General features: G+C 39.1%; 1 protein-coding gene across 1 annotated transcript in view; it reads right to left on the bottom strand.

The window, feature by feature from the left end:
• The window catches only part of F9 (coagulation factor IX), a 28,681-nt gene extending 21,306 nt beyond the window's left edge, over positions 1 to 7,375 (bottom strand). Inside the window, exons 1-3 of the mRNA XM_051141301.1 lie at positions 7,217 to 7,375; positions 2,030 to 2,193; positions 1,599 to 1,623 (exon numbers count right to left, since the gene is read on the bottom strand). Coding sequence (XP_050997258.1) covers positions 1,599 to 1,623; positions 2,030 to 2,193; positions 7,217 to 7,283 — 256 coding nt within the window. The 5' untranslated portion in view covers positions 7,284 to 7,375. The remainder of the gene's footprint in view (positions 1 to 1,598; positions 1,624 to 2,029; positions 2,194 to 7,216) is intronic.
• Between the last annotated feature and the right edge of the window lie 4,330 nt (positions 7,376 to 11,705).

The following is an 11,705-nucleotide window of genomic DNA, read 5'->3' as shown; positions in this document are numbered from 1 at the left end:
AGAGAGAGAGAGAGAGAGAGAGAGAGAGAACGTTTTGCAAGGATCAGGCCAATCCTGAAACCATGTATCAAATATGCACAAACAACAACAGTGGTTCATTATATTATGAGGATTAAAGTAAAGTTTTCATCTGTGCCGGTTGAACAGCTTTTGTTGTGGTTTGTTAACTTGACATAAGCCAGTGTCATCTTGGAAGAAAGAACCTCAGTTTGAGAAAATGCCTCCACCCAACTGGATCTGTGAGGCATTTCCATGATTGCTGATAAATGTGAGAGAGCATAGCTTCCTGTTCAAATGGATGGCTTTCTAGTAGTTCCTCCAGAAGAGGAATTCTAGAAAACATAATTGAACCTCATGTCAATGGCGCTCCATGAACAGGGTGTCCAAGCCTATCCATTCTGTGCAATCAATTAGTCTGAGGGAGGTCAACCTGTGAAACTTCCCTCAAAATACTACTTCTGGATTTGAGTTGTTTGACATCTGTATTTGTAGACAAAAAATTTTAAAAATGTACAAAGACAGATGATAAAATTGGTTATTGTTAAAGTGTTACATTTCTCCTCTGGAGTCAGTTCATTGGGCAGATATTTACTGAGTGCCTTCATTGAGATGTTGTTGTAGGGGGTCAGGAACCCATCAACAAGTGAAGCAACTTCTTCCTGCCAAAATGGAGCTTGCATTCAAATAGGTTGGGAAAATGAACAATAAATTATTTTGAAAAGTCTTACAGGTTGGGTAGCCTCAATCTGAAAGCTCAAATTCCAAATTACTCCAAAATCTAAAACTTTTGGGGTACCAACATGATGCTGAAAATGGAAAATTTCATGCTGTGAAATTGTTTCATAAACAAAACTATTAAAATTATTGTATGACATGATCTTAAGGCTACGTGTTTTAAAAGATATTCATATAAACATATGCGTGCATATATAACAAATTCTGCATTTAGAGTTGGATCCCATGCCAAAGATATTTCATTACATATATGAAAATAATGGTTGTGAAAGAGCCACAATCTAGAGAACTTTTGGTTGCCAGCATATTGGATAAGGGATACCCAACATGTAGTTAAAAAACAGATCAGGACACAAGTAGCTAAAATGGAAGAGCCGTCAGGGAGCAGGTTGGAATATTAATACCTCTTCAGGGGAGGACTCACCGAGTTGGTGGAGTTTGGGAAAAGTCACTGAGCAAGGTAAGGAAGTGAGTCTAGCAGAAGCTGGGAAGAGTAGGCTAACAGGAACACCCAAATAACACCTCTAACATGGAAAACTATAGGCTGTGTAGGGAGCCCCTTTGTGGAACAAGGACAGTAGTAGTAGAGGTGATCAGAAGAGCAACAGGAAGGGATGGTAAGTCAAGACACAGACGGCATTGGAGACCATTGCGATGATGTGGATTTAACATAGTAAACTGCCAATCATTATCTCTGATTCCACTAGTGACAGCAAAACTTCATTTGCTCTAAGATGCAATTGTTCTGCGTTCTTCCTGCATGTGGAGTTTGTTATCGAGACTGTACAGCCTCCATTTATATACCGATGCCCCCATTCTTAAATGTTTCATATAGTATCTAGGAAATAAAGTGAATTCCTTACCAACATACTGCTTCCAAAATTCAGTCTGTAAGAAAAAAAGAGGACAGCTTAATGGTAGTGTTTGAAGTGTTTCGATGTGAATTCCTTTTCTTTGATAACATTTGTGATAGAATATGTACTGATATTTTAAGATTTCAAATACGAGTTTCTTTCCTTTAAGAATTGATTTAAAAATACTTTTCATTTTGTTTTATGTGTATGAGTGTTCTACCTGTGTGCATACAAATATATGCAGCATGTGTATGCTGTATTCAAAGTGGTCAGAGGGATGTTGGCTCTCCTAGATGCTTGGAAGTGAACCTGTGTCCTCTGGAATAGCAGACAGTGCTCTAAATACTGAGCCATCTCTTAGTTCCACTCTCTTTAAAAATTAAAGTTTTCCACTTTTTGCTCCAGGACATATTGTTTTGGTATGATGTGGGTATACTCACAGTTTTTTCAGTGTTTTCAAAAACTTCTCGTGCTTCTTCAAAACTACATTTTTCTTCCATACACTCCCTCTCAAGGTTTCCTTGAACAAACTCTTCCAGTTTCCCTGAATTGTATCTTTTTGGACGGGTAAGAATTTTGGTGGCATTTTCATGGTCAAGGAAAACTGAAATTTAAAAGAACATTTTTTTTTTTTAGTTTTAGAAAAAAAAAACATTCTGAAAACTAAATATGTTTTTTAAGAAAAGTTTTTTTTTATCCAAATAATTCCATAGCTATTTTCTCTTTGGGGCACAGAGCCAAAAATCTGTGATGTTCTCACAATACTATATATACATGGACATTTAGGAATTAAAGTTCAATTTTACTTTTAGTCAGTAGAGCTCCAATAATAAAAGGTCACATTTTCAGTTGTATTTGTATTTAACTTTGGATGAAAAAGAAAGTTCTCAAGTAAACAGTTAGAATCACACTTTGTCATCACTTGAAAATAGCTCAGTGCAGAATCCTTGCAAGGTGATCCATCATTACCCTGGCTGGGCTGTTTCCAGCATGTAGTCTCCCAGTGACTTTGCAACAAATATCCTGCAAAGAGCAGAAGCCTGCTTCTGTTTGTTTTGAGTTTTGTTTTGTTTTTGTTTGGAGAGACAGCGAGCATGAAATTGGGTGGGTAGAGAGATAGGGAGGACCTAGGAGGAGCTGGGGAAGGGGAAAGAACATGATCAAAATATTTTGTATGAAAATATATTAAAAAATGACAACAACATCCCAACTGTAGGCCATCTGCAAATGTGACCCCAATGCCTCCTATGGGATAGTGAGAAACAGTCATGGCATAATTGATTTTATCTTCAGGCCCAAGATGCCTTTAGTTAGCATATGAACACCAGTGATGTAAGCATTTCACTGAAATTTGTGGTGTGCTTTCTTCTAGCTATGAGTGCCTACTCTGTAGGACACTTCTGTTTTGTTGAGGATTGAGATCTGTGAATTTTCTTCCCTCTTCTTTTTCCTTCTCCTTGTCTCTTCCTCTTTGTATCTATTTCTGTCTCTCCATCTCTCTCCCTCTGCATATGTACATGTATGTATCCATATGCATGTGTATATGTTTATATATGTTTATGTATGTACATAATTGATAACAGGGACCTGAGAAGATGCTTAGAGTTTTTTCTTTCCTTAAGAGACCATCAATATTGGGGCTGGAGATATTGCTCATCCCCAGTAAAAACAACTACTGCTCTCACAGAGGATCTGGGTTTAATTCCAGTACTTACATTAGATGGCTCACAATGGCCTGTAACTCCAGTACCAGGGAATCTGATGTTCTTTGGCTTCCATAGATAGGCATGTGATAAAATCAGTCTCACATTCATAGACACTTCCCCAATTCACTTGATCCCTAGTCTCTGCTGTTTGTTAGGGAATATTGAGGTGAGGGAGGTATGTGTATCCCCAAGGTGTCTATGAGTACCTTCATGAATTGGTACCTCAGTTCGCACAGCAATTCATTTGGTTGGCTCAAGTCATGCCTATAGAATATTTACAGTGCTACTGATTGATAGTGTGGAGGAATGAAAAAAAAAGGGTATGTAATCAGATTGGACAGGCCTTGAATCACATGTATCTGACTCTTACTGACTTTGTGAATATGGACAAGTCATATAATGTCTGGACCTCAACTTTCTTAAATGTAAAATGGGTGTAACTGCAGCATGTGGCAATATCTGTGAGATAAATTATAGGCCCTTGTATCCTGGTTACTCATTTTCTTCCCAAGTCTCTCATGCTATCCTCCTTTTTTCCTCTCTCAGATTTCTCCATTCTCCAGCTCTTCTATGCACTTCCCTCTGTGCAAGAAACATTACCATTGTCATCATTGGTAGTAGGCATGTAAGGAGCCATTTTGACTGCATGTATTTTCTGACTGCTCCTTGGTACCCAATAAAGGATCAGCCTGAATTTATAATCAGAAGTCAGACTACAGACCCTGTGCTGTGCTGATAGCATCACATTTTACTCAACCCCTAGACACTCTATATATTTCCTAAACCTTTCATATGCATGTGGTTATTAAATCATGTCAATTTTATTTCATTATTTTCACTACAGTTGTTCATCCCTCTATGACTAGTATCCAGGCTCTGCTCTTTTGTTTCCATTAAATGATTGCAAGAGATTTAAGGTTGGCCTCCCTAGCCTGGAGCCTCATCAGTTATTTAGTGTTACCCCACTGAGTGTTATAACAGAGTGAGGGGTGTGCTTCTTAAACTTACATGTGTTGCATCTCTATATTGCTCTCTACTGTTCAATCTCCTTAGCTCAGGACTTAAAAGTATTAGATGATCTGACCCACCCTATGTTCTTGCCTTACTTCTAACAGCCAGTATTCAAACCAGATGGGGAACCTGGAATACTTCTTATTATTGTGGATGTGGCTCTTTCTGTGTGAGGGTTACTATCTCCATAAAATGCTCCATATTATTGATCTCTCTCTCTCTCTCTCTCTCTCTCTCTCTCTCTCTCTCTCTCTCTCTCTCTCACGCGCGCACGCGTGCGCGTGTGTGTTTGTTTGTATTCTGGCTAGCTTTTAATGTCAAATTGATACAAGTTAGAGTCATTTGGAAGAGGGATCCTCAATTGAAGTATGCCCCCCCCCATCATGCAGGCTATCCTGGTGAGCCTTAATGGGCTATCTCCAGACAGTTGGGGTAGGAGGACCTCTCCCAATCAGAGCTCTAGGGGAGAGGAATAGGCAGAAGAGGTAAGGAGGGTGGGAATGGGAAGATAAGAGGGAGGGGCTAACAATAGGGATGTAATGTGAATAAATTATAATAAATGTAATATACATTTAAATAAAAAAGAAAATGTGCCCCCGAACAAGCCTGTGAATTGTTTTCTTGATTGATGATTGATGTAGGAGGGCCAAGCTCACTGTCTGATATGCCTCCTGGAATGGTGGTCCTAGGTTCTATAAGAAATCAGACTGAGCAAGCCATGGAGAGCAAGCCAGTAGGCAGCACTTCTCCATGTCTTCTTCATTGGCTCCAGCTTCCAGGATCCTTCCTGGTTTCAGTTCCTTCCCTGGCTTCCCTCAGCTGAAATAAATACTTTCTCCCCATGTTACTTACAATCATGGTGTTTTAACACAGCCATAGAAACTCAAAATATGTATGCTTACCTATGTGCATACATGTATATACATGCATCTGTATATATGTATACATACATTGTGTGTTTTCTTGTGCATGTGGACATTAAAGAACAATCCTGGAAGTTAGGTCTCTCATTCACTGTGTAGATCCTGGGGACCAAACTTAGGTTGTCAGGCTTTGTGGCAAGCGCTTTTACCACTGAGACATCTGTCTGGCCCCAGGTGAAACATTCAAGGATACTGAACAACTATTTATCTCTTGAGATCTTGCTCCAAACAGTGTATCTGCCAGGAGATTCTACATCCATTATTTTCCTTCTTTTGTACTCCCTAGGCATGTGGTACACACTTTATCCCATCCTATTAAAATCTCCTTCCTGGCCTCATGGTGTTCTAGGTAGAAAGCAGAACCTTGTCACATACCATACACCATAACAGTAATGTACTCATATCCAAATGCATGAAAGACACTTTTGATCTGTATACATTGTAAAGCCAAACTCATTTCACAGACTAGTTTTGATTTACAAATTCTAAGTTGGCACAGTAAGGCAGTAGCTAAGAGCATGAGACATCTCCTCTCTGAAGCCCACAACAATTTAATAAATAAGACTGCTACATGAATACTGTCCCACTCTGAGGGACATTTCCCTGGCCCCTGACCAAATTGACTCTAACATCTTATTGCTTTTCTTCTCAGCATTGTCTGGGGAGCATATATTTAATGCCCCTTGAGGATTAACTTTAATCATTATTGCCCCAGCTCTGAAATCATGCTTTTTCCATCATTTTACACTCACCCAATGTCTTCTGATGAGCAACAGTCCTCTGACACCCACTATTCCCTCACTACTAAGAAGTGCTTGGATCTTTATAAGAAAGTGCTTGGGTCTTTTGTTCTCACATAGGTCAATCCGGTGCAATATGTTGAATGACCTGACTTTATGGCCTACATAATGAGTTTTCCGACATGTATTTTTCATCTCTACCCACTTTGCTAGCGCAGGTTAACCTTTGCATTCTCGTGTCATCATTTCAGCCTTTCAGTCTGATTCCACAGTTGACATCATGTCTGGAGTGGGCACCAGAAGACAAGCCTATTTTCTGGGCATGCTCAGGGTTGGCACCCCTGATCCGGGCACTGTCAGCTGCTAGAGTCAATGTTAGTAGGTTGACAAGTAAGTGTGATAAATGCGTCTTGGGTGAGTAGGCTGTTTGCCTAAATGCAGTAAGTTCTTCCATGTGTGTCTTCCTCTGGGGAGTAAAGTCACTGTTATTGAAAAAAAGAAACCAAACAAACACCCAATATGTTGTTCTTTGCATGAACTAAGTTCCTACTCTTTCTAGCTTTTTGCCTCCTAGGGAGGTCTCTGAGTATTATGATTCTGTAAGCATCAGATCTGAGACCTGTGGACTCACAAATGAGCTGATATATTCTCATCTATGTAAAAGCTTTTGTGACAGATAACAACTTAGTAACAAAAACTTAACCTTCCAATTTTAATTGAGAAATGAAATTGTAAACACATATTTTTCAACATTATAACTATGCTTTACCATCTAGTTCTAAAACACTGAAACACATGTACATTCAAGAAAGAATTTTTATGTAAATAAACCATTGTGGCTTTTATGTTTCCCCTTTTGATTTCAAGGTGGTGAGTCTAAAATCCCAGAATAACATGTTTTCCTGCTTATTCTGCAATTTCTTTGTTAAGACATTTTCCCACTTTTAATTTCTTTTTAAACCAAGGACACAGAAATTTTAAGAGGAATTATATTGTCAAATCATAAGCATAACTGTACCTATTAAATAAAAATGCACCCAAAGCACTATAAATCTAGTTCATTTTTTTTTAAATAAAGGAGGTGAAGTTACCAGAGAGCCAGTATTTACCAGCTGACATGCTGCCTGGTAGATTGCAAACTATAGCTGTCAAATCATGGAATCTGGGTTTAGTTAAAAAAGGTTGTTATCAACATTTCTGTATCTAAAAGAGAAGCATAGTCAATATAGTATTGAAAACAAACAAACCTGCACATTCAGCACTGAGTAGATATCCCAAAAGGAAGATGGTGATGAGACTCGGTGACTCTGCCATGATGGTGCTCAGGGGCTGCCTGACCTTTGTTAGTAGGTTGTGCAAGTGTCAGGACTGATCAATTGTTCCAAAGTACAAACTGAACTGGATTTACTTCTGGGAAATTATTGTCCATCTCCCTCAGTGGGTCTTTGGGCAATTTCCAGTTGTTTCTTGGGTCAAGTGAAGAGAATGGGCAGGGTTCATCATTAAAGTGCATGGTTTCATTAGCTTCTGCTACTGAAGCAGAGCTACAGATGTGTTGGCAGCTATGTTTATTAGTGAGAACTCAGTTTATTTTCATCAGGGAGCAACCATATAGAGTTTAAGGATAAAACTCCTTGATCTTTTATGGTAAAATATCTTAAAATATACATATAAATGGAATTTATGAATCCGAGAGACTTTTTATACATTTCATTATAACCAGGTATTTATAATCTTTCTTTTTCCATGTATCACTATAGTAACATATGTAGACCCTGTCTCTGAGCACATGTGTATATGTTCATATGTATGTGTCTCTACCTATGGATATGTGTAAGTACACATGTATATCTATACGTACATTTACATACATATTATATACAAAGATGTTAACATTATTACACTATGACTCATCTAGTATTAAATACTAATAAGCCAGCCAGTCATGGAGGCATATGCTTTTAAGTCTATTCCTTGGGAGGGAGAGGCAGGTGGATCTCTGTGAGTTTAAGATAAACATTATTTACCTAGCAAGCTCCAGGTCAGCAAAAGCTATCTATGGAGACCTTATCTCAGAAAAAAATCACTCTCACCAAAAACAAACAGACAGCAAACAAACAACTCATAAGAAAAAAAAAATCTCTCTTCTAGACAGGGAAGCAAATCTTCACCTCTTCCTCCTTTTCTTCAGGTCCCTAGCCTCATGCCCAGCTCTGTAGCAAATCACCTGCTGTGACTTCAGCTTCATTTCTGTCCCCACCTCCAATGGGTCACCCAGATGTTCTCTTCCAATCTCCTCCCCACTCCTGTTATCCCAGCCCCCAACTTCAACAGGCATTTCCTGGGAACCTGCCAGCTCAGCCTGATAGAGAAGCAAGTAGGCCAGCAAAGCAGTTGGGCAAGCTTCAGATCTCCACTCTCCTTTCGCTCCTCCCAACCCAATCCCCCAGTCTCATCCCCAGCTCTGTAGCAGGCCACCTTCTGTGGCCTCTCCTCACTCTCTGCTCCCTTTCCCAGGGGACTAAGCAAATCTGGTGGGAGACCATGTTTCCCTCCCTCTTGTGCACACACCAGTGCCCTACCCACAGCTTATCGCCACTCCTCCCAATACCTAGAAACACATTTTACCCAATACCCCCAGTTGCAACACCTAGGAGGAGCCCAGAAGCATTCCCTACCAGGCAGCACACAGCTACCACACCCTCCTAAGAACCAGAGATTACAACTGAAACCAAGGAACAAAACACCATCCCAATAGACAAGACACAACATCAGCACCTAAAATAACGATCTTCCTAAACCTAGATGCCTAGACACCAGTGTTAACACACAGTTAATAGCAGCAGAGCCCTGCAACCCTGCCACAGTGGGTCCTGAGATTTGCAACATAACTGAAGCACAAGACAGAGACCTTAAAATAGCCCTGATGGATATGATAGACGTTCTTAAAGGGGACATGAATAAATCCTGTAAAGAAATTTATGAAAACAGGAACAAACAGTGGAAGGAAATGAATAAAATACCTTTAGACCTGAAAGTGGAAATAGAATAATAAAGAAAACACAAACTAAGGGAAATCTGGAAATGGAAAATTTAGGAACTCAAAAATCTCAGAGGCAAGCTTCACCAAGAGAATACAAGAGATGGAAGAGAAAATCTCAGGCATTGAGGACACAATAGAAGAAATGGATACCTTGGTCAAAGCAAATGTTAAATCTAAAAAAAAATCCTGGCACAAAAGCACTCAGGAAATCTGAGACACTATGAAAAGACCAAATGTACAAATAGTAGGAATTGAGGAAGCAGAAGACACCCAGGTTAAGGCACAGAAAATATTTTCAATAAAATCATAGGAGAAAAATTCCCTAACTCAAAGAAGATGCCTGTCAAGGTACAAGAAGTACAACATAACTCTAAGTATTGGACCAGAAAAGAAAGTTCTGTCAGCACATAATAATCAAAACACTAAACATGTAGAACAAAGAAAGAATATTAAAAGCTACAAGGGAAAATGACCAAGAAACATATAAAGACAAACCTATTAGAATAACAGATGACTTCTAAATGGAGACTCTAAAATCTAGAAAGGACTTGACAGGTGCTCTATAAATGCCACTCCAGACTACTAAACTTTCAATCACAAAAGATGGTGAAAAAATGACATTCTTTGATAAAAATAAAATTTACAAAGCCATGGTAATTATGATGCCCAAACCACGTAAAGAACCAACCAAAAAAATTACAGAGCAATTACACTTCTGAACATACATAAAAAATTCTCAGTAAAATACTTGCAAACTATATCCAAGAACACATCAAAAGATCATCCAATAGGATCAAGTATATTTCATCCTAGAGACACAGGGATGGTCCAACATACATAAATTGATAAGAAAGACAACCCCTCCCACATGATCATCTCATCAGGTGTACAAAACTGTCTTTGTAGGAACAAGTGCTCTTAACCTTAGAGCTCTCTACAGCCCCATGTGGTACTGTTTTGATATATTTACTTCTATGTAGCTTAGAAATCTTAAATTATATCATCTCTACTTTTGCTGTATGTGAACAACCAACAATCTTTCAAAGACGTTTTAAAATGAAGAAAGTTTGAAAAATCCAACCCCATAAGGTAAAACAGATAAGGTCTTCAAAAACTCCAGAGACCTACAGAATATGGCATCTAAATATGTTTTCATTATTTTAAAGATACATTTATAATGAGACAGGTTAACTCCTGGCAACACCCAGCCTACCTCAAAGAAGATGATGAGCATCAAAGAACCCTTCTTATTGAGATGGCTTCAAATGTGGCAAATAAGCCACTGGGGAAAAATGTCCCCATTTCTGCTGCAGACAGGATTCTGCCTAAAAATGGGCAAACTTGGATGCAGGCAGAGTAGACATCCAAATTCTCCCAAGATGGGGTAAGCAAGTTCTCAGTAGTTCCTGCCTCACACATACATCTGTCAGATATATTGGGCCAGAAGGCTGAAGATGATGCTTCAATGTTATAGAGAAGTTTGGGTGACTGTTCAGGCAGCAAACTGTCTCTGTCATCTTCTCCTTTGGGAAGCTGCTTCTTTCTCAAGTCAGTGAACATGGAGAAGTTGAGCTGGTGCCTAACTAGAGCTTTTAGCCCTAAGTGCTAGTGTTTCTGGTACATGAAGGTTATCTGCAAGTTACCAACAGAAAGAACATAAACACCAACTCAGCCACAAGGCCTTTTATCTACAACAGTGTCCTGCCTGCAAGATATGCAGTGGGGCACAAATCTTGTGGGAGTAACCAACCAATATCTGATATGACTTAAGGCCCACTCCACAAGATGGAACCCATACCTGACACTGCTGGTGTGACAAAGAACCTGAGACTAGATAGCCCAGGTATCTAGGGTAAAACCAAGTACCACTGATCTACTAGAAGAATGTAGCAATAAGATAACATTTTGCTATATTCATAGATCAGTTTCTTGCTCAGACGTCATCAGAGAATCTTCCCTTTTCATCATATGAGGACAAATTCAGAGATTGATATCCAGACAATATGCAGGGAGTGAGAGATCTTTGAACACTCATCTCTAAATGAGATGTTTTCATCAAATCTCTTCCCTAGGGTTCAGGAAACATTATGAAATAAGATGCAGAAAAAATGTAAAAGCCATAGAAGATGGTGGACACCAAGGGTACAAAGCCCTCTAAATTAACAGGATTGAGACACATGAACTCACAGAGACTGAGACAGCATGTATAGGGCCTGCACAGGGCTGCATAAGATGTGGTCCCAGAGGTGAAAGAAGTAGTGGGAATAGCTCCCATTAGCCCAGAAGTTATCTCCAATTAATAACCATTTGCAAATTAAAAATTTTGTTTTTTCCAAGGGAGTCTCACTAGAGAAACAAACTACTCCTAAGGTCAGGCTGCATGGCCAGCAGTAAAAGGCCAACAGAAGATGAATTTGGTAGCATCTTTGGAGGTTCTTGGTCTCATAATGTCATGTCAGGGATCTCTTTAACATTTTATCTTTAAAACTTTTTGTTTTATTTATATCTTTATGTGTTTATATTTTTTGATTTCTCCAATTTCTCCTTTTGTTCGACAGGTCCTTTGTGTATATATTTTGACCAAAAGCAGTTTATTGTTTCTATGGGATTCCTGAGTGTGTGAACAAGTGCATTTCTGAGTCTGAATCTGTTCCTTGTGCCTTTTCTTGAGCTCTTCTGTTCGTTTTGTCTTA

The sequence above is a fragment of the Acomys russatus genome, chromosome X, assembly GCF_903995435.1.
Source record: "Acomys russatus chromosome X, mAcoRus1.1, whole genome shotgun sequence".
In the NCBI taxonomy this organism is placed as follows: Eukaryota; Metazoa; Chordata; class Mammalia; order Rodentia; family Muridae; genus Acomys; species Acomys russatus.
This window is presented reverse-complemented; position numbering and strand designations above follow the sequence as displayed.